At 43.8% G+C, this 23,347-nt stretch overlaps 2 protein-coding genes across 4 annotated transcripts in view; one reads left to right on the top strand and one right to left on the bottom strand.

The window, feature by feature from the left end:
- FKBP9 (FKBP prolyl isomerase 9) overlaps window positions 1-9,946 on the top strand; it is a 33,425-nt gene extending 23,479 nt beyond the window's left edge. The window contains exons 7-10 of the mRNA XM_019757313.3: window positions 885-1,071; window positions 4,628-4,773; window positions 6,185-6,348; window positions 8,548-9,946. Of these exons, the coding sequence (XP_019612872.2) occupies window positions 885-1,071; window positions 4,628-4,773; window positions 6,185-6,348; window positions 8,548-8,724 (674 nt within the window). The 3' untranslated portion in view covers window positions 8,725-9,946. The remainder of the gene's footprint in view (window positions 1-884; window positions 1,072-4,627; window positions 4,774-6,184; window positions 6,349-8,547) is intronic.
- Window positions 9,947-17,117: 7,171 nt separating this feature from the next.
- Window positions 17,118-23,347, bottom strand: part of NT5C3A (5'-nucleotidase, cytosolic IIIA) — a 40,587-nt gene continuing 34,357 nt past the window's right edge. For all 3 annotated transcript variants that reach the window (XM_019757319.3, XM_019757317.3, XM_019757316.3), the window contains 5 exons: window positions 23,020-23,105; window positions 20,910-20,999; window positions 19,569-19,731; window positions 18,814-19,014; window positions 17,118-17,797 (listed from right to left, as the gene is read on the bottom strand). In XM_019757319.3, the coding sequence (XP_019612878.3) occupies window positions 17,696-17,797; window positions 18,814-19,014; window positions 19,569-19,731; window positions 20,910-20,999; window positions 23,020-23,105 (642 nt within the window). In that variant the 3' untranslated portion in view covers window positions 17,118-17,695. The remainder of the gene's footprint in view (window positions 17,798-18,813; window positions 19,015-19,568; window positions 19,732-20,909; window positions 21,000-23,019; window positions 23,106-23,347) is intronic.

The raw sequence follows: 23,347 nt of genomic DNA, 5'->3' as shown, positions 1-23,347 counted from the left end.
GTCCACCTCTGTCCTCTTTTGATTAGCACCCCTGCTGTCTTGGTGGGGTGTGATAGGACCTCATACTAATCCCCGAGGGACTGACCCGAGAAGAGTATCAGGACACAGAAGTTTGTGGTTTCCTCACCACATACCACAGGGCCAGGCATGTAGGAAACGTTCATGAAATATTTGTGAAAGGAATGAAAGGCTGTGTTCTCCATGGAGTTCACAGACTCCGAGCGTTCTGCGCATTTCATTTCGTTGCAGCCATTTTTATTGAGATGTGAGGTAGTGTTTTCAAAAGAGATAATGGGAGAGAAAAATATATTAGTAATTTTGTGTAGAAAGAACAAATAAGATGCGTTGTAAAGGCACTTTGTGAATGCTGGGCATACTGTGTATATCCTAAGGGGTGTTTATGGGCCGGTTTGGGCTCGGTGTTTTTCCACTATGAACTTTCTGTTAGTTTTGTTTCTCTTGTACAGTGAGAGGGCCCTGGAGTGATTTTTACTCTACAGCTGATTTTCTCATCTCACCTCTTAACTCTGGTAGGAGCAGGGTGAGACTTAATTTGGCCTAGCTTATAGTTTCCTGGTCTGTGAGGAATTTAGCCATAAATCTTTCTGGCTCAACAATTCCATGGGGCAGTAGCTCATCATCTTGACTTGTAGTCCAAACCATGCTCCTAACTGGCTGTGTGACCCTGGACAAATCTGTGCCTCCGTTTCCCTATCTATAAAAGTGAGAGTTAGGTTACTTCTAACGGCCCTTCCAGCTTCGTTCTCCCTGTGTTCCCTAGGATTTCATACCTGGGTCCCCGTGTTCCTCACTGGATGCCTGTGAGGACACACGTGGTGATGCTTGAAGGGGTTCCTGCTTCATTGCCTGTGTCTGTCCTTTAGGGAATATCCCAGGCTCGGCCGTGCTGGTGTTTGACATCCACGTGATCGACTTCCACAACCCTGCGGACTCCATCAGCATCACCTCCCACTACAAGCCCCCCGACTGCTCGGTGCTCAGTAAGAAGGGGGACTACCTCAAGTATCACTACAACGCTTCGCTTCTGGATGGCACCCTGCTGGATTCCACGTAAGCGCAGCTGGGGGCGGGGGGCCTGAGCCCGGAGGGGCGCCGCCATGTGTCCCTGAGAGCTTTTATCTCCACGCCTCAGCCCTGCGTAGCTCAAGCCTACTTCACAGCTCAGGTGCATTATTCTGTGAGTTCCCTGTGAACAGTCTCCCCCTGCTCTTATGAAATTGTCTTTCTGGAAAACAATCTCATCTTATAACCGCTGTCTTTAAAAATTGACCCACAGATAAAATGCCAACTGCAGAGCTTGGCACATTGTCCACTCCGTTCTGCCCCACCAGCCTCGTCCTCTGCTGGGACCCACCCTCCACCGCCCATGGCTGCCGTGTGCAGTGGTGCAGACTACACTGCTTCCACCTTTCCTTCGGCCAACTTCTGTCCTGGTCTAAATGTCTTCCCTTTTCTCAAAATCTTTCCTTAATTCTTACGAAGAACCAACTGCTCCCATCTCTGTAGGCTCATAGTATTTTGTGTGTTACCTGCCTTTCGTGTTTGCTTCTATCGCTTTTGCTGGTCTGAATACCTTAGTGACACCCAACGTGTTTGTTCATGTTTTTATTCCTTACACCAAGCCCAGAACATAGCGCAAAGGGAGCATTTTGTAAATGTTAATTGATTGAGATGAATCTGAAAACACATTAATAGCAATCGACAGTATAAACTAATATCGGAGGCTAAAGGAGCTTTGCTTCTTATGTATGAATCTTCGGATGTATCTGTAAGTTAATACAATCTTGTCTTCTTTGGGAAAGAAACATTTTTAGCCTTTCTTTGTATCTCTGTACAAGCACATCCATTTTTGTACTGAGGCTGACTTAAGTTCCTAAGTTTGGTCTTGGGGAGAAAGAAGGGCTTCATATGACTGTGTGCTGCTTTATTTATTCTTGGGGGGGTGGGGGGGTGAGGGGCCTTCTCTCCCTTCTACAAGCTCCTCTGCCCTCTGGCTTCAGGTGACAGAGTGTGGCAGGGGAGAACCACACGTGGAGGGTGAGCCCTGGGGACATACTCTTCAGAGCCTTCTCTCTGTTGCCATGAGACCCTGTGTACTAATGCGTTTAGCATATTTCATCAAGTCCAAAATGTACTGATTATTAGAAGAATCATTTTATGAATCTCTCAGAAAGTAAAAACACTGCCAAAAATAATGACATGCTGTCAATTGTAAAATGTATTTCAATTACAGATATTAAAGTATGAAGTAATATGCATTATAGCATCAATGAAATATATACTTGCTTCTGGGGCGAAGATTTACAGGGACCTGACTTAAAACAAACGTCCTTGCACCATATGGGAAACCTGTGGAGGGTGGCAAGCGGGGAGGAAGCATGGCTTGTAGTTGTTTTGGGGATTGCGTGAGCTTATGCATGTGAAAATGGTCCACAAGTTTAGAACAGTCCATCAAGGCCCACAGCTTGCCATCATTGCTCTTGCTGATGTTCGTATTTTTGTCTGGTGTTCCTATGGCCGTGGAAAGGGGAAGTAGGGGTGGGAAACGAACACAGGAATTCCTTCCTGGTGGGTTCAGGATATGCTTCTCGTGTGGGCTGGGGAGCATCAGCCTTCCAGCCTTCTGATGTGCAGTTGGTGGGTTCACTGTCTTCTTCCACAGCATCCGGGAGCCACGTGGTGCTCCTTCCTCTTATTAGAGACTCTCTCCTGTACCTTGAAAGAGTCATTCGTGTTGCATGTAAAAGACAGCGTCTCCGCTGGAGTCTTGTGGGTGTAAGCTTCAGATTAATGGGATGATGGGAAGTGTGGTAGGCGCCTGCCTCGCTGTGTGTGGGAGAGGAGCCCCTTCTGGAAGGTGGGCCTGTGCCCACCCCAAGCCCTGTGTGGACTCTATCAGTAAAGGAGGCAGGTGCTGCTGGCTCTTATGAGGATAGAGGGGCCTGTGGGTGGAGAGCCAGAGAGGGCAGCCGCAGGCAGGAAGCTTGCGAAGGACGGAAAGCGGGGAATGTACAGAAGGAATGAGGAGAATGTCTGAGAGGAAAACTGGTGGGGTGGGGAGAAGCCCAAAGGATGACCTGAGGAAAAGTAATTAGTGGGGTCTTCAGACATGACACAGGAAAACAAATTGTTTGCTTGGAGGATTTTCTTCATGTGTGTTTAAGCTGGCCTCAGAGAGGAAGAATGAAGATTTGTTATTTGATAACTAAATGAGTGCTTGAATATTCTGTAAGACTTTGAAACTGAGTAGTCCCATGGGAGGTCCCCGATGGTGCCTGGAGAAACGCAGTGTGAAGGCACCTCTGTGCTGCTGACAAAGGAGGGCCTGTGTGTGGGGCTGGACAGAGGACGCTCCCTCCCGCCGGCCTTGGGCCAAGGCGTCCTGTGCCAGAGTTGGCTTTGTTTCAGTTTCATCCCAGGTAGGATAAATGCAAACCCTGTTTTGTTTTGCTGGCCCCAGGGAACCAGCCTGGCCCTGGGAACCAGTTTGAAGAGGGAAAGAACTGGCAGCCCTATGCCCAGGGCAGGCTGGGAAGACTGAGAAGGGGATGTGACCCGAAGGGCTGTCCCTTCCATGTTGTCACCACCTGGTGATGGGCATCGAGGGGCCCCCGTGATATTGGACAGGCTTTTCTTCCTTGGCAGAGAAGAGCATTCCCACTGTTTGTCTTTAGGAAGTGAAAGGAATAATATAGGATTGGAAATAGATTTATTTTCAGAAGTGATTAAGGTGATAGAGCCAACTTTCATTTACCTGGATTACCCAGGGAGCATGGACGTTAAAGATGATTAAAGCCATGACCCAAATTAAACTCTCAGTTGTTTTTCTGGAGTCAAAGACTGTTACAGACACAAGCACTGTACACCCTCAAGGCCGTCCATTCATTGAGCCCTCCATACTTTTCCGCTTTCAAGCATAATATATTATTTACTATTTAGAACATTCCTGTGCGAAGGCAAATGTTATCTCCATCTTGTAGATGAGAAAGCTGAGATTACATTTGCCAGGATCAAATTAAGTGGCCGAACTAGGATTCAAACTCAGGTCTTGCTGAATCTAAAACCTAGGGTTCTAACTACATTATGTATTTTTAAAATTCTTATGAAAATTTCTGACTTGAACACTGACTGAAACTTAGAGAGAAAAATTGTAAGAACAGTACAAAGAACTTTCTTCCCCCTGAACCATTGGCAAGTAGGTTGCCAACACGATGTCCCATCACCCCTGTGCGTTTCCTACAAACACAGAGCTTTTCCTACATAACTCAATACATACATTAAAATCAGGAAGTTAGCATTGACACAGTACTACGTTTCAATTTTCAGATCCCACTTAAGTTTTGCTAAATGTTCCCATAAGGTCTTTAATATCAAAAGGACCCCATTCCAGTATGTTCCAACATGGAGCAGTTCCTCCGTTTCCCTTGATTTTTCACCATGACATTTTTTAAGATTACCCATGTTTTTCTGTAAAATGTCTCTTAATGTGGGTTTGTCTGATGTTTCCTCAGGACCCGATGAGGGTTCGGTAACTGGCAGTGATGTGAGGTGGTGGTGAAGTAATGGGTTGGTGACCTAACCAGGAGCTCTTCTGTTTCGTTTTCAGGTGGAATTTAGGCAAAACGTATAATATTGTTTTGGGATCTGGACAAGTTGTGCTGGGAATGGATATGGGTCTCAGAGAGATGTGCGTTGGAGAGAAACGGACAGTGATCATCCCCCCCCACCTGGGCTACGGGGAGGCTGGCGTGGGTGAGTAGTGACAGTATTAAGGGGTGTTCGGGACATGCTTACCATCCAAATTTTGTGCTTTTTGGAATGTCATATTTAGAACAACAGTATGCTTCTTCCATTTTAAACCCAAAGAATCTTTTTTTTTTTTTTAAGTATTTAGCATTTTTGTTTAAAGACCCCTGAGAATTCAGCGTCGATGCCGTGCTGATGCCTCATGCCCTCTTGAGAAAGCAGGGGTTTCCATGAAATAAACCTTGGACCTTTAACTTTCCAGGCAATTTCTCTTAGGCGAGGCCAAGTGCTTCCTTTTGGAGCTGTTTCCTAGGAGAATGGAATGCTCCAGGCCTTGGCTTTTCACGTCTCCTGAACCTGAAAACTATCCAAGGAAATTTCCTTTTGGAAGAGATTAGTTTCAAGTTCTGGAAGTTCTGGCTTTATCTCTCCCTCACAGCTGTTATGGTTTATGTACTTGATTTCAGCCAGAATGAGCCCCCATGGGTGATTTGGGAACCTCTTCTTTTCCAGTGTTTTAATGCTGCTCTTATCTGGAGGTGTGGAGGAGAGTGGAAGTGCTAACTTATAAAAGTGATAGTGACTTTGAATTGATTTTCACTTTTTCATAATTTTTAAATAATTGTAAAACTACTCTCTGCTACTCCCCGCCAATCTGAAAAGCAACACTTTCAAAAAATATGTTGGGTATCCTATAAGACCGTGATCCTATGATTATATATTGTAAATAATTATAATATAATCTATAATAATTTTAAATAATCACATTACATTTATATATATATATATATATACACATATATATATGTGTGTGTATGGATACATATGTACATACATACTTATATAACTTCTTTGGGGCTCATAATATATATACTGTTCTTGAGTATGTGTTTACAGTCATATCTTGGGTCATGATTTTAAGGCATACTTTATTATTCTTACAGTTCTGATGTTAGATTTATTCAAAAATTCTACCATTGTAGTCTCTACTAGTGGCTTTCAAACTTTTTTCACCAAGACACAGTAAGAGATACATTTTAGCTTCTAATCTGTATTACATATAAACATACAATATCATATATTTATATACATTTAGTTTTATATATAAAATTGAAACTCGAGTTTCATAAAACGATACATATCCCTTCTATGTGCCTTTCACCCCATCTGGTTTATTCTGTTCTTTACTTTAAAAAATCAATTGCCAGTCACCATCCCTCTAAACATTTCATGACTCACTAGCGGTCACTACCTCCAGTTTGGGAAAATCATGTACTGATGCTGAACTTCCTTGCTTTCACAAGAAGTGCCTGCCCTCCTCCGTGAGGCAGCTAGAACCCACGGTGGACGTGGGGGCGGAGGGGTTGAGTCTGCTGCCCTGCGGCACTAACTGCCGCTTCCCCTGTCGGTGAGACAGATGGAGAGGTACCCGGCAGTGCCGTGTTGGTGTTTGACATCGAGCTTCTGGAGCTTGTGGCCGGCCTGCCCGAGGGGTACATGTTCATATGGAACGGCGAGGTGTCACCCAACCTCTTTGAAGAAATCGACAAGAACGGCGATGGAGAAGTCCTCCTGGAAGAGGTAACTGGCCTTTGCAGGAAAGGGGGACCAGAGGAGCCGAGGGTGCCTCACTGGGCCTGGGAACCATTCTGAATGTGAAGCCTCAGAGGGAGGCGGACACCTGTGCTTATTTCTTGTGGTAATGATAACCTACACTCTCACGTACCTAGCACTTTTACACACACTCTCTAAGTTGAAGCTCATAATTTGAAGAAAGTGAGGCCCTGAGAGGTACAGGGCTTGATTCCAGGGCTTACAGATCTGGATTCAGTTCTCGTTTCCTCACTGGATGCCTGCACGGTAGTGTGTTTCACGTATGTTATCCGCTCGGCCCTCACGACAGCCATGTAATCATCCCTGGTTTTCAGAATTAGCAGCTGTGCACAAAGAAGACAATGACTCGCCCACGGTCACACAGCTACCTAGTGGTTTGAGCCAAGATCCACCCCCCTGTTCAGTCATCTAGATCCGGTGTTGTTTCTCCTGTACCAGACACCCCCTCTTGGAGCTGGGCAGTAGAGTTCTTTGCCCAGTCACCACCCTGGTGAAGTCCAGCACCCCCCACCCCCCATCTGCATATTCAAGGAGGTCGCTCCAGCCTTCTCCTTTTTCTCTCCCGTCATCATCATTTCCCCCGCCACTGGACTGTTCACAATAGCACTGAACCTGGTCTTGCCAAGGTGACCAGTGCCTTCCATGTTGCTGAATCCAGTGGTCAGTTCTCACTCTCTTCAACACAGCGGACTCCATTGCAGGACGCCTCCTTTCCCCAGCTAATGGAACACCACACTTTCTCGGTGTTCCTTCTACCTCACCGACAGCTCCTTCTCAGGAGTCTCCCCTCTGATCTCTTCATGGTGGAGTGCCCCATGCTAAGTGCTCACCTTTTTTCCACCTTCCGTCACTCCCTTGCTGGTCTCATCAAGTCCCCGCGTTCGTGGCTTTACCATTCATATCCTGATGGCTTCCATATTTGTAGCTCTGGTCCCATCTTCTCTCTCCATGTCACACTCATTTATCCAACTGCCTACTTGATATTTTCCTTTATCGAACCCCTGATACCCACCCCCCACCCCCGAACTCACTTCCCCCAAAGCCTTCCCCATCCCACTTGATGGCAGCTTGTCCTTCCTGTTGCTCAGGTGAGAGCAGTCAGGAATCTTTGATTCCAGTCTTGATCACATAGGCCGTAATAAATCCATCAGGAAGTCATTCTAGCTCTGTCTTGAAAATGCATCCAGAACCTGCCCACGTCTCACCCCCTCCACCCTAGCGTCTTCGTCCCCTGCCTGCAATCCTCCGCGTGGACCTCTGTGAAGGTTTTCCTGCTTTCACCTTGCTCCCCACAGCAGCCTGCGGGATCCTTCTACAACGTAAGTCGGATCATGGCCCGCTTCGACTCAGAACCCTGCAGAAGCCCCCCTATGTCCGAAGTCATTACAGGGCCTGTAAAGTTCCTGCCAAGGCCTGTCACATTCTGCTCGCTGTACCCTCCTCTCCAACTACTCTCCTCTTGTCTCTGAACACACCAGGCATGCACCCATCCCAGGCCTATGCTCTCCCCTCTGCTCACAAGACTCTTCCCCTAGGTCACTGTTGGGCCCGTTCCCTCACTTCCTTCAAGGCGTTGCTAGTCCCCCTTTCTCATTGGGTTCTCACCCTGACCACCCACTGGGATACTTCGACCCACTGGCGCCCCTGGACTCTGGATCTTTCTTACTTGACTATACTTTTTTGTTTACTTAGAACGTTTCACCTTCTCACTGAATATGGAATTTACCTTTTTTTGTGTGTGCATTTTTAATTGTGTGTCTTTCCTACTAGAATATGCTAGAATGACAAGGGCAGGATGTTTGGTTTATTGATGTATCTCTAGGGTCTAGGCTGGTGCTCAGGAAAACAGTAGTTGATACGTTTTTATTGTGTGAATGAACGAATGCAGGCAGCTGTGGTCTCAGAGACTCGGGGTTAAGGGTCAGCCTTTGGGGGAGAACTAACGGTTGATTTGGGGAGAAAGAACATCTGCCTAGAACCCAGGGGTTCCAGGAGTCATTCAGTCAGGTGTTTTTAACCTGCACTGGAGAAAAAGAAACAGGTCGCATCGCTCATAGGATTTTGTTTGTTTTGCCAGTTCAGATTCAAGTTCCACTGTGTTCGGGCCCAGGCTTGATGTTCTTGGCCGCTGTATGTCAGGATCTGCCCTGTCCCCTTTCTCTCTAGTTCTCAGAGTACATTCATGCCCAGGTGGCATCTGGCAAGGGGAAACTCGCTCCTGGCTTTGATGCTGAGATGATCGTGAAGAATATGTTCACCAACCAGGACCGGAATGGAGACGGCAAGGTCACCGCGGAGGAATTTAAACTCAAAGACCAGGAGGCCAAACACGACGAACTCTAAACCTGACACGAGCCACTGTGTGACACCAAGCCCCTGTCGTGGCAGTGCGTGTCGTGAGGGCGCGAGGGTCTCTCGGAAGGTGAATCGTCAGCAGGTGGTAGTGGGTCACATAGTACCTGGGGCGTACATCAAGGGTGGGGAATACATATGGTGGGAATTTTAGGCCGAATGCCAATGGTATTAAACAATCGGTGTGAGGCGCCTTAGCGTGGGCGATGCAGGAGACTGAAAAGGCTGCACTGCCAACCGTTGTTTTGTGGGCCTTCTGGGTAGTTTTGTTAATAAAGGAAAATAGTTTCATGTAGAAGTTATAACCATCTTTGGAGGGAACAGAAGAAAAAGTGTCTAGGATATCGATGTAAAGAGGATTAAGAAAAAAATTCTTTTAACTTGCTGGAGTTTTTTTTTAACAAGTGTTCTCCAGATGGGCAGAAAAGGCAAAGGGCCCCAGCAGACGTCCTGGAAAGCCCCAGAAAACTTCTCAGTGGCCTGTAGAGGCTGTGGTGATGCCCAGCCTCCACTTTCCCTTTGTGCACATACACACACAAAAACAGACACACACACGTGCGCTTTTCTAGTTAATCACGCCCCATACCATTGTGTCCTCTGATTGGCTGAGTAACTTGGAGGTTTAAAAGGAAATCATTGGACCAAACAAAAGGCATCTAGGACCGCAGATAGAGAATGTGATTCTGTGTTTGTCATGGAAGATTATCTGCTTTACTCCTTCTTATTCCCGTCACTCTGTCCCGTAGCACGCTCGCTTCCCTCTCTGAACCCTTCGGTCAGATAGATACGCACAGGGCTGGTATCTAAGCTGAGCTCCTGAGTCTCTCCCTATGGCTGAGGTGGAAGTGTCATCCCAACAGATGAGCATAAACAAGGTGGCGTATGTCTGCTGCTCATCTGTGTCCCGCAGAGGGAGATGCCCTGGAGCCTGGGGCCTCTACCCAGGAAAGCAAGGACACTGTACCTGCCGGCCTGTCCCCATGTGATGCAGTTAACCACCTTGCTGCCTTATGTCCTCTGTTCCCAACTGGTGGTGGCACTCACTCTGAAGTAATTGATGATTTTCCTTCTGAAACTGTTTTATTTTACTAATTTAAATGATTTTGTACAGATGTAGCTCTGAGATAGTCCATGAAAATGGCATGCACTAACTCAGTGGAATAAATGTTGGAAAACTATCTTTTCGTATATAAAATATTGAATTCTCTCGTCAGATTTTGTGGTGTGTTATTTGAAGGCTGAGAAGATCCCATGAGAATGTACCATGCAATTAGAATCTCCTTGATAAGACCTCGGTGGGACTGCTGCGTTGAACTGGATGGTAGCAGCTCTGTATAGTGTAGGGGTGTATTGGTTAGGCCCTGGCGGAAACACACCCTCCTCAGGACTTCTGAAGAGAAGCGAATGAAGAGATTGTGTGCACAGGTGTGGGCAGGACTCAGGGACCCTGGAAGTATGTTGAGGTACCCACGGCCGCTGGTGGCCAGCAACAGCGGGGGGCCGTTCCACCTCTGGGCCTGAAGGGTCAAGGGGCGCCCAGGTGGAACTACCTGGTGGGCGTCATGGAAGGCCGGAGACACTTCTGGAACTGGCTGGCACTGCAGCAGACAAGGAGTGAGGGAAGCAACACCCCATTCTCTCTGTCCTGACACTGGCTCCCGTTAGCTGAACCCAATTCGAACCAGTGGGAAAGGAGCTCAGGGCCTGTGTTCTTAGAGGGCAGCCTGTTGGGGTGGGTGCAGAGAACGGTGGAAAATGAGTCAGGTACGGGTCAAGGTGGGAGCAAATGGAGAATAACTGGGACCTGTATAGGGGGATAAATATGTAAATATATATGTGTGTTTTTATTTATTTACTTTTTTTTTTTAAGGAGGACACAACTCACATGGGCCGTGTGGGGATCGAACCAGCAACCTTGGTGTTATTAGCACCATGCTCTAACCAACTGAGCTAACCGGTCCAACCCTGTGTCTTTTTTTTAAAAAGCGAACTTTATTATTTACTGTTTGCAGAAGCAACTTCAGAGACTCCGTGTGCTTTGGGGAGGCAAAGGAGATGCCCATGGCCTTCCTGCCCAGGGCCTGCCACCATGGTCACTAAAGTCCCATAAGCTGCTTCTAGCTAGCACACACTCAGTTTTCATTTAACAGAATTCCTTACGTGCACTAGATAGGTTAATAATCTAGCTAAAGTGAACTGCCCTTAGCAGTGCACTGGACCTGTAACACTTCATTATCCTACCTGGAGATAAAAGCTTTGAACTTACTCTCTGCCCCAGATTTTTAGCTGTTCCTGCTTGAATGTCTTCACTGGCTGTTTTCTACAGTGGTGGAGAAAGGTTGGCTGAATAAAAAATAACTTTCTCTGGGAAACTAAGGACCATGGGTCTTACAGCTTCTAGAATAGAGGGAAACCTTTAGCTTGTTTTTGTTTTTAAATTCTGCCTGCCTGACTGATGAGCTGGAACATTGGTCTTTTCTGGTCTTCAGAATCAGACTGAAATATTGGATCTCCTTGGGTTTCCAGCCCTCTGGCTTTTGTGTTGTTGTTTTTTTCCTCCAGCTTTACTGAGGTACAATTAACAAATAAAATGGTAAGATATTTAAAGTATACATGATTATTTGATATATACATTGTGAAAGGATTCTCCCTATCTAGTTTTTTAACACATCCATCACCTCACATATTTATCCTTTTTTTTTTTTTTTGCTGAGGACATTTCTCTCTTAGCAGATTTCAACTATTAACAATGCATTGTTAAGATAACACCTAACAATGCAGTCTTATGGACTTAGTCACCAAGTTATACATTAGATCCTCAGACCTTATCTAGCTTACCCATTTACTAACCTCTCTCTATTTTCCTGACCCGCCAACCCCTGGCAACCATTTTTTTTATTGTTTTTATGACTTCAAGTTCTGTTTTTAAAAAAAATTTCACACATAAGTGATACCATGCAGTGTTTATCTTTATGAACCTTTGGCTTATTGGTGAGTGCTGTCACTAAGGATAGCATGATATTGATATATCAAAGGCTTAAATCTCTCTGGAATCTGCTTAGCTGCCCTCACTTTATGATGTTACTGCAACACTTGCTTATATTTGCATTATGGTTATGGGTTATACCTCTGCTGGCAAGGCTGTGAGTACTAATTAGGGACCAAATATAGGCTGGAGAGGCCACACAGCATTTTTCTTAAGCACATTTTATACTCAGTGTCTGCCATTGGAGTCACCTTGGAGCTCCTGATAGAACACCTAATTTATGACATACAGATTTTATCTATAAGCTCTAGATTAAGAACACCTAATTTATGACATACAGATTTTGAACTTTGGGCCCTAAAGATGAATGAGGCTATTGATGCCTAGTGGGGGATTAGAGTATTTTAGAGAACATGGTATCTGAGCATGCATGTGACCAGTGTGCTTGAAACGCCAGCCCTAGGTGACTTTGCAAGCAGAAGCACTCTGCACTGTTTTGTTAAAACCCAGGGAGTTTTGGTCTCCCATTACTTAGGAATTTATAATGCTTTTCAAAACTATTACTTAAAGGACAGGAAAAAGATTTCATTTCGGTAGGGAAGTTGGCCTGACTGCAAGGTTGTACGTAAGCATACTAATATCTTAGGTCACTAGAGACAAACTTACTTCCTCTAAGTCCTTTTTGGCTCTCTGGTGGGATCTGGGGTCTTTTTATAAAACAAGACTACGCCTCCCAGTTATTTATTGCTAGTTTCGGGTGTCAAACTTCGAAGACTATTAAAATAGTGTTTGATTCTGTACAGTCTTCATTCTTAATGTTGGAATTTCAGGTTAGGAGATTTTTTTCCAGCTTATACTGGCCATATGTAAATCTCATTTAAATACAAATAATGTCCAAATTTATAGTTCCTGCCAAAATTTCTGCTTTGTGCTCTAGTCTGCCTGTTTGGTGCCTTCTCTGGTCGATCTTACAGGAAACCTCAATCCTTGTATGTCCAAAACAGAATGTGTAGCCCCCTCTCCCTAGCACCCTACAGCCACGCCTATTTCTCATCCTACCCTTGCACCCATTTGCTCAAAGCAGACATCTGTGCGCCCCGTCCTGTTCTCTCACCCCACACATTCAATCCAACAGCAAGTGTTGGCATTTCTAAATCTAGCCTACTGAAAACAATCCACCTCTCCAGCAACACTGCTTCAGTTCCACCAACCTACCATAATTTCTAGTGTGGACTGCTACAGTGGCCCCCCAACAGGTTTGCTTGGGTGTATCTGCCCCTACGAGCCCATCATCCCCATGTCAGCAAGTGTGATCACAGCACTCCTTGGCAGAGGGTAAAACCAGACTAATGATTTACGAAGCCCCGTGTGATCTGGCACCCACGTGCTTCCCGTTCACCTGAGCCCATTCTTTCCTTTGCTCAAAATACTGTTAAACCACTTCTCAGTTCTTTGAACACCCTAAATTTTCTTACTTGGGACCTTTGCATGTGGTGTCTCCTTTCCTTGGAATGCTTCTCCCTCAGTTTGTCACATGGCTGGCCTTTTCTTATCCTAGGCTTTGGCTTAACTGTTATCTCCTGAGAGCACCTCTGACCACCTTGTCTAAAATATGTCCCTGTTATTTGTGTTGTCTTCTTCAGAACATGTGTCTTATTGATAATGGCTTACTTGTTTTCTCCATTAGGATGGAAGCTACGTGAAGGCAGGAAGCATGTCTGATTTGTTAACTATTGTTTCTCTGGAACCTAGCACACACTAAGGCCTTAAATATTTGTTGAACTTTTATTTAATCTTCACCTCTAGAGTTAATACCCCACTTTACAGATGAGGAAACCAAGGCTTAGAAAAGTCAGAGCCTTACTCCACGTCATAGAATCAAAGCCTCAGGTCCAGGATTGACTGATGTCAAAGCCTGTGCCCCTTATACCTCATGTACTTTTTTGTCTTATCTGTTAAACTTGTAATTGAAACACAAGACTAAGTACAAAATGCAGCATGATTGATGAATTTTGGGTGAATTTCAGAGTTAGTCATTCAAGATCACATGCATCTTTTCCTTCCTGATTCTCCAGAGGGGATACCGAAGAGAAAACCCTGACCTTGACTCTGGTGAAAAGAACCGTCAATAATCTAATCTACCTAAACAACTTTGGTGTCTGTTAAACCATGGAATGGAGATATCTTGTGAAATCACTCTGACAGTTTTTTTTCCAGCTTAGCTCTCAAAACTGCTTTACCTCATAATGTAAAATTGTAAATGGAAAAAAACTACCAGCTAATGCTAGACTCTTTAGAAATGTGGTGGTTACCACATACTACCGAGGTACTAGGGCTGCAAAAGATCTTTCCGTTTCATCAGTTCACCCAGATTGCTCAGGGATATAATTTTTGTGCATGGATAATGGCTAACAGTATTCAATACTTGTGCTAAGCTATTATAAATGCGAATATAAATTTTAATACATAGATGCAGGTGAGCACATCTCTTCACAAATCTAGAGGATATATCACCTCACTTTATAGATGAGAAACTGGAGCACAGGTTAAATGACTTGTCTTGGTGACACACTGCTAAGCTCCAACTGCCTGAGCCACTGGACCGGCCCCTTATTGGGTGTTTTATACTACTGTGTCTTCCAAATCGCTGATTCAATCCTTTTCTTCATCTAGTCTGCTAGTGATTCCTTCTAGTGCACTCTTCATTTCAGTTATTGTATTCTTCACTTCTGACTGGTTCTTTTTTATGGTTTCTATGTCCTTTTTTATGCTTGCCATTCTCTGTTGAAGTTCTCACTAAGTTCCTTGAGCATCCTTATAACCATTATTTTGAACTCTGTCTCTGGTAGGCTCCATTTCATTTAGTTCTTTTTCTGGATTTTTCTCCTGTTCTTTCATTTGGGATGCATTTCTTTGTTTCCTCATGTTGGCTGCCTCTGTGTGTCTATGTATTAGGAATATCTGCTATGTCTCCCAGTCTTGGCCAGGCAGCCTTATGTAGTAGGTGTCCTGTGGGGCCCAGTGGCAGTCTCTCTGGTTGGGGTGCTCCAGGAGTGTCCCTTGTGTGGGTTGTGTGTGCCATCCTGTTATAATCAAGTTGAGCCTTGATTGCTATTGGCATGTCAATAGGTAGGATTGACCCTCAGGCTGATTGGCGGTGGAGTTTGGCCACGTCTACAGTTTATGGGCTGCTGTGCAGGGGGGCTTACAACATGGAGTGGGACTCACCCCAGCAGGCTCTGGTGCCTGTTGAGACCATCCTTTGTGTGTGCTGCTTGTGGGGCTAGTTGGGCAGTGCACTGCTGTGGTCTGAAGCCAGCCTCCAAGTATGCTGGTTCTGGGGCCTCTTGGGAGGAACTCTGACGCAAGCCCAGGTCACCCACTGCCAGGGACCAGCCAGCGACTACCTGGTAGGAGTTATAAAGCGATCTACGGTTATTTGCTTGTTGCCTGTGCTAAACCTGGAGACATGTGGGAGAGGCCTCACTATGAACGGAGGATGGCTGCCACTAGTACTGGACCTAGGGTACCTCTGCAAAAAGCCAGGTCATCCAAAGGCTCGCTGCCACCTGCCGGCTCCTGAACGGTTCAGCCGCAGATAATGTGCCTTGTGCGGTATGCAAGTTGGGTGAGGCAGGGTCTCAGGGAGTCCCTAGAGTGGGAGGAATTGTGGTCATCAGGTAAATGTAAATTCTGGTTTGTTGCCAGTACTGAGCCTGGAGCGACTCAGCAGAAGTCTCAGAGCACACCAAGGCTAGTTGTTGCTCATCTGGGGCCTGCTAGACTCAAAGTTTTCCAAGAAAGTGCAATGTGGGCAGGTCTGGCTGCTGCTAAGAAAGTGCCTCCAGCCGTATAAGAGTGGGTGGGGCGGAGTCTCTGGCAGAGGAGTGGAGCTCACCGGGCCAATCAGATTCAGATTTGACCTGTGGGGCCCGGGCTCAACAGAGACAAGATGGCGTCCACCTACTGGCTTCACGGAAGGATACCTCACCAGGGAAATGCTGTCTTCTAGTCCCCCCCACCTGAAGCCACACACCTCAGTCTGCCCCCCAACCCGTACGCCTCTGAAGCCCCCGGCACCATCCCTCTGATGGAGCCCAAGGTGAGTGCCTGCGAGCGAGTGAGTCTGTGCGTCGGCCGTTTTAAGAGGATGCCTGGGTTTCCTGCAGCCTCTTGTCCCACTTGGATTGTTGAAATCCCATTTTTCACAGCCAGGTGTTGTGGGGGCTCCTCTTCTCGGCACCAGGCTGGGGAGCCGTGTGTGTGTGTGTGTGTGTGTGTGTGTGTGTGTGTGTGTGTGTGTGTGGCGGGGGGTGGGGGTGGTGGGCCTGGGGCCCTCACTCCTCGGGGGTAACCTCCACTGTTGAGATACCGCTCCTGATTCTCCACTGCCACACGGAGGTTTGGGGTGGGTTCTGCGTCTTCACCGCTACCAGTCTCGTCGTGGCTTTATATTTTTAGTTCTGTTTGGCTAGAGTTCAGATGGTTCTCCAGGTTGACTGTTCTATAATTTAGCTGTAATTTTAATGTGCTCATGGAAGGATGCAGGCAGTGTTTATCTCCTCCGCCATCTTGCTAAGAAGTTTTCTGTAGTATTATTAATAAAGGGCTGAGATACGACTGCAGTGCAGGTCATAACTTCAGTATTCTTTACATGTACACTGTGCAGTGTGCTTGTTTGTGGAAGCATACTCTAACTTCCTTCGGAAAATAGCCAGTAGGGTGAGCTCCAATAGCAATACAGGGGTAAAAAGCTATCATTAGGTCAGAGGTCCCACCAATTATCTATGAAAAAGACCTCCAGCTAATTCTGAGACTCCCACGCCATGCTGTCTGCTTTAATCAAGAAGCTTGGTTTGGGGTTTGATTTTGGAAATATCGAAGCAGAGAATATAGCCTACTTTTTGCCAGCATATAACTTTTGTTTATTAGGAAAAGGAGTAGTGATGGAAGGTAAGGATGGGCTGCCCCAAGAGCAAGGTTTTCATTGTGTGACTCTGCCTCCCTGCCACATCTGATTGGGCTAGAGATTTCTGACCACAATGGATGTCCAGAATTTTGTGCTTTGTGCGTGTCACAGTTCAGATGCTTCAAAGAAATCCAATGAGTTGCTCATAGACTGGAATTCCAGAGTTAGTGTCAGGGTCAAATTTATCACAATGGCAAGTCTAAGCCTTGTGTAAACCATTTATGGGGCAGCAAAAATTTGGAATGGGAAGTCAGACTACAGAGAGTAATGTCGGTTCCTGACTTTGTAATATTCAGTTTTAGTCTCCATGAGACCCAGCTATACTTTGTTTCCTGACGGTGACTGACATAGTATATCATATACACACTAGAAAAACATGGCAGGTGTTTAATAAATATTTGTTGAATGAATGAATAATAGTCTTGCCAGTAGAATGAAAAAAGCTCTTCATGTCATGTTTATTATCAGTGCATCAATACAGAACATTTTATAATGATTAGTCACAAGTGGATACCAAGTTTTTTCAAACAATCACCAGTATTTTCTGGTAAATATCAGTGTTCCCAAAACAAAATAACCTACATAACACAATTTCAGGAGATGGTGATACCATCTGCATAATTCACCCAAATTACATAAATGGCAATAACTTAAAAATCACGTACATCAAACTTCCCCAGTGTAAACAAAACTTCATGATAACATTACACTACAAAATTCACTCTGGAAATATAGGGAGTTATTTTTCAAATTTTGACTTTTAAGATTTTTTTTTTTTTTTTTAATGTTAAAAAGTATGGTGGGGAGTGTACTGAAAGAGGTGGAGAAAAAGGAGTTTCCAGTTGGTAGATTCAACATATCTGAAAATACTTCAGTAATGTAGAGGAAAAAACTTCAAGAGCAAGAATATATTATTATAAATAAAAGTCTTTCAGCAAGATGAACACACAAGCAGTTCTTGTTTCAAATGCATCCACAGGACAGGCATCTTCTGGAAGAATGCATGTTTACAGAATCTTCTGTAAGATGGAGTTGGCCACATCCAGTGATTCATCTTTTACTAGAACAATATCATAACAGTCCATGTACTTTTCTAAAAGCTCATCCACCTAATGAACAAAAACAACAACAACAACAAAGATTAATATACAGGAAAGAGAAGCAAAGGATTTCAGTATGTACCTCAATGCTATGTTAGAGCCATTGGGCAAAATGGTGTAAATTAAATTCACTTTTTTTTCCCCTCTTCCACCTCCCCCCTGCATTCCGGTTCAAGCCGTTTTTCTCAGTCTAGTTGTGTAGCCACAGCTCCCTGGCCCAGGCGGGTATTATGAGCCTTGCGCTCCTCCCCGGCTGAGGCAGTCAGTCGCCAGTCGTTGGTCGACCACTTACAGCGGCTCTTGGCTAGACTTCAGGCACGATGGCTGCCGGCCACTCACACTGGCCACTGGCTGCTCATGGCAGCACACAGCAGCCCATGACAGCTCACGGCAGCCCAGCTCCAGGGAGAGCTGTTGTTCACAATCTTAGCTGTAGAGGGCGCAGCTCACTGGGCCATGTGGGAATCGAACCGGCAACCTGGGCGTTAGGAGCATGGCACTCCAACCGCCTCAGCCACCAGGCTGGCCCCTAAATTCACTTTCATATGTAATTTTACTAACAATTGTCACCCCAATAAATATAATAATAATAAAAAAAAAGACATTTGAAATGAATTAATATTTTTAACTATTCAAAATTTTAAGACTCACTGACAGAAATTTTCCCACATGATGGCTTTTCTCTCAAAATGATTTCTCTCCAGTCCAGTGGTTCTCAACTGGGGAGGTTGTGACCAAGGAACATTTGGCAAAGTCTGGAGTTTTGACTGCTGTGACTGGAGAGTGCTATTGGCATCTATTGGGGAGGGGCCAGAGAGACCTTTTAGATTGCACACCCTCCTTTGCCAACACCTATAGCGCGCACCTGTGCATACCAGCTCCTTTACTCATCACCAAAGTGAAGGGGTAAAGCGCAATCCAAATGTCACTAAAATAACTACTTTCTCAGGCACCTTTGCTAACCTGTCCAGTTTCACCCTACTTCTTTCATAAAAGAGAATGAGATGACAGATTTCTATACTTACTCTATCATTTAGATACCCAATTTTCAGAATGTGTTCCACATTGGCTACTCCATCTGCCATTCTTAAGTCTCCTTGGGAGTCTCCCAGTAGAATTATGTTGCTGTTGTCTTTTAGTTGATCGAAATATTCTGTGTTCTTCAAGGCACCATTATGTTTGTTAAATACATGAATTAGTTCTCCTTTAAATCCTTTGAGCACCCCCTGTTAAAAATACAAATCCTTTGAAAGAACAGGTTTTGCAAATTCTACTTGTTGCATTTTCACATTCATGACAGGTAAGAAGGGCTCTGAGAAGTAAATGACTTCCTAGAGACTATTTGAAATACTAAATATGAGTTGAAAGTCCAATTTTCACTTTTCATTTGCTTCCTAACAAAAAGGTCCCATTCTATGTATATCATAATATACTGCATCGATTAGAGGAACTCGGTCACATTACATCAGTTCTGATTCACTTGTTTTTTTCTACCTATAGAGGTTAACTCTTCACAGTTGTTGCATTAAATTACATTAAAACAAGTGTAACTAATTTTAACATTAGTCTGTAGCTTGGGGAACAAAAGTTTAAGGGTTATAATTTTTAAAATACGGTTATGGGTATAACTCTGGGAGAGAGGATGAGTCACCCAGGAGGCCTATCAACTTGGCCTAATCTTAATGAGTCTTCATGAAACAATACACAACAAATGCATCTACATGATTAAAACATTTTCAGATTTTAAAAGTAATTATAAAGAATGACGTGATATTCTTACATTGTCATCAAAATCCATGAAGTTGGACACGACTTTGACGTTGGGATAATAAACACCAGCTTGACGGATAATCTCCTCTAGTACATCACCGATACCCGCCGAAAAGATGAACACAGGGATACTGTGTTGCTGGAGCTTATCAAAGAAGTTCTCATATCCTTCCCTGCAAGATGGGGGTACGATATGATTGTTAAGCTTGCAGGACGTGTCTCTTTGTCACCTAGATGTTAAAAAAGCTAAATATTTCCACCTAATCCTATAGCTCACTTACGTTCTCATTTCAAAATACTGCCCAAGGTGGATGTTATTGATGTAGGACTCTACTAAGACAAGTTTTTCAAATAATAATTCACTTTTTACCCTCCTTTTAATCAATTCTAACAGTAAAAATGAGGTGATTTTTAGAGTCACATTGACTATGGCTCACTTCATGAAAGCATACCTTGAGAAACACACTTAGGGTGAGCAGGGAGACCTGCTCGGCATCCTGCTCATCTACTCCCTATTGTTAGAAAGCAGAGCGGCAAGGACCGAGCTGTAGTCAGTCTCTTCACATCTGGCGTCTCTCCCCTGAGATCTGGCAGCTGTAGGTAATGTGTCGACCGTAAAACCTTTTCTTCCCTTGTTACTCTTCCTGGGCTATAGGATAAGCTGCCTAACAAAAGAATGAAATACTAGCTGTCTTCACCTCTTTCTGATAATTTAATGCTTTCCTCCTTAGAAGTAGATCACCTTAAAATGTAGCATCATCAGAAAAAGAAAGAAAACACGAAAAAAGCAATAGCATATTGGCCCAGTGAGTTGAAAATTTTAAGAGGTGGTAAACAGAATTGCAAATAAGCTTTAAAGTGTTTATCTTATAATTCATGTATTAGAAATTACTTTTAGTATTTGTTAAAACATATTCACCTTTCCTAGAGATAGTTTTCAAGGGACTTTGAGAATTCAGAAAGTAGATTCATGTCAATTTAGAAATGGTATTTATTTAGCTAAATACTTTTCAATTTGATTTATAAACATTCTTTTCACATTTCACGTCTTTGAAAAATATTTTGCTAAACCATTTCAAAATGGTCTTGGCTTCATAAATTTGTAAGTTAGTGTTGAAAATTTTCATTTGGAGAAAGAAAATGCCAATTAGTGCTTCAAGCTCACGAGTCTTTTATTCCCTATACCAAAATCTAACATGTCATTCTAAATTCTTTTTAGGTGGCATATTCTGGATGTTTTTATATGGGATATTGGTAGAGATTATTTTAATAAAAATGCACACCTGAATGTGTATGTAACAACAGTTCAAGTCTGTAGACATTTAACAACAAAAACACCCAAGAAACTTACTTGAGCATAACGTCAGATTCTGCCACAATTTCTCTAAGTTTAGCTTTCTGTAAAGCCTGTTCAACAAGCAAGCCATGTGATTTAGTGTACCTGGAGTTTATGACCAAAGGAAAAGAGAATATCCATTAAAGCAAATTAAAACTGTTATCTGTATTACAAAGCATTCTTCAGTACAAGAAAATGAAGTATTTCATTCCATCGTATTTTGGATTTAAATTCATCACTAATGAATGTATACCCCACACGTCTCAAAATGTGAAACGCATGTTCTTACTGCATTTCCCAGTTCTCCTCAAACTATGGCTTACTTTAAATGTGTTAATAAGATAATGAAAGGATACCTCCCTCAGTCTACAGATAAGAACTGAATCCAACCTAGAGATGCACAATCATTTCGCTGATTGCAATAGGAATTAGAGCGAAGCCATTTTCTCATCTGCTTGTAGTCTGAATTTTCACAAAATGCCTAAGTACTGAAGATGCTGCCTAGTGAGCAAGAGGAAAAATCCTTGCTATGGAAAGTTTTAAATATATGTGCTTCATAATTACATAAAAGCATCTATAATCACAGCATCTCAGTATGGCAGGCCTTTAGACCCTCTCCACCCGACACCTAAAAATCCCCCTGTAATATTCCTCAGTGAAACCCCCTCTCTGGGTTGGCTCCCATCCTGTCAGTGAGCTCATTCTCTCCAGGGAAGCTTATACCATTGCTAGAAAGTTTTGATTGCCACCCAGTCCTTTCATTGAGCTGAACTCAGTCTTCCTTCTGAGTCTCGTTCCAGTTCAGCTTCTACAGGCATGTAGAGTGAGTCTAACCTCTTCAACATTTTATGCCATAAACATTGACTGAATGTGCAAGGTATTCAGCTGGGTGATGGGATCATGAAATATAAACACTTTTCCTGGTCGCTTAAGATTCTAAAACTACAAGATGTTGCTTCTCAATCAAAATTCTCTACTCCTTGAGATGTTCCTCAAATGGAACGACTCCAATTCCTGTGATTATCGTAGTGGACTCCTCTGACACAGTCTAAGTTGGTCAGCATGTCTCTTAACAGCATTCTCCCAGGATTCGACACAATGCCTGCAGTGTGGTCTGCTTAGAATGCTGCATTTCAATTAATGCAACCAACACCTGAGGTCCATTTCTCAGTAACCGTCACCTGATGGTTCCAACTGAGTTCAGAGTCCATTTAAATCCTAACTGTTTTTCTTTACACATCCAGCCACATTTTGTCCATATACTTTAAAGCAAAAAATTCTTGTTTTGAGTTGAAGGCTTAAGTGTGGACTTAATATTTATTCCTACTGATGAGACCAAGGGTCCCTATGCCTTTGATTAAATTTAATTTTAAATCCCAGCTCTAGAAATCACCTCCCTCTCTCCCCTCAGAGACCTAACCTTCCCCCGGATAATCAGCAACCCCCAAGGCAGCAGATGACAGTAGCCCAGACCTGACCAATGGTCACAAGGTCCAGACCTCTGGCAGGCTGCAGATAACATCTTGACATAAGATATGTTTCAGCTCCTAAATCCTAAAGTGGAAGGACCCTCTAGCTACTTTCCCATAAGACCAGGCAGAGAGACCCTAAAACCAGACCTCAGAACTGTCCGCAAGACCTGAAGAAATGATTTATTACCCTTACCTCACCTCTGACCAATCAGCTCCCAGCATAACCCTGAACCCCCTAACCCACGGTGTTTTTCTGACTTTGCCCTATATAATCTCTAACCTACATGCCATCAGAGAGCCGGGTTTTTTTTTTTTTAGAGCATAAACTCCCCATCTCCGTATTGGCCAATTCAATATTAAACTATTTTTTCTTTCAATAGTGCAAACTCCTGCTCGTGCATTTCTTTGGGTCAGTGCACGCAGGCAGGAAGAGTCAAGTTAAAAAACATGGGGGTTCGGGTAACATTGATCTTCATCTTAATAAAACAGAACAAACCAAGTGCTAGACTGTTAGAGTGATTAGAGAGTTAAGAGTTTATAACTCACTGGATAATTTATAAAATTACATACAGTACCGCGGGGAAATAAACCATTAGTTGTAGCTACAATATTGTTTTATTATATTTTTAACCCTCCTATTGCCCAATACATACCATTCTACCATATAAGGGTTCTTCTCTTCTATGGTAAGAGTGGGATCGACTTCAATAGCATAATATTTTTCCTTTAGTTGCAGTAACTAGAAGTAAACAAATACTTTAGTCATGAAGAAGATTGCAGACTTGTCATTAAGCTGCTTAGTTTTATAGAAAGCAAAACAATGCAAACAGGTGTTTTCCATAAACTGTTTTAAATGGGAAAGATTAGATCATGAGTGCCTAAAACATCTCTCAACTGAAAAGATCTTTGTTGATCTTAGTTCACATATAACTAACTATCCCCACTAAAAGCTACCTTTCTTTCTTTCTTTCTTTCTTTCTT

This window comes from Rhinolophus sinicus, chromosome 4 (genome assembly GCF_057876585.1).
Source record: "Rhinolophus sinicus isolate RSI-liver-muscle chromosome 4, RSI-T2T, whole genome shotgun sequence".
Taxonomy (NCBI): Eukaryota; Metazoa; Chordata; class Mammalia; order Chiroptera; family Rhinolophidae; genus Rhinolophus; species Rhinolophus sinicus.
The sequence above is the reverse complement of the archived record's forward strand: the minus strand, read 5'-3'. Positions and strand labels throughout refer to the sequence as shown.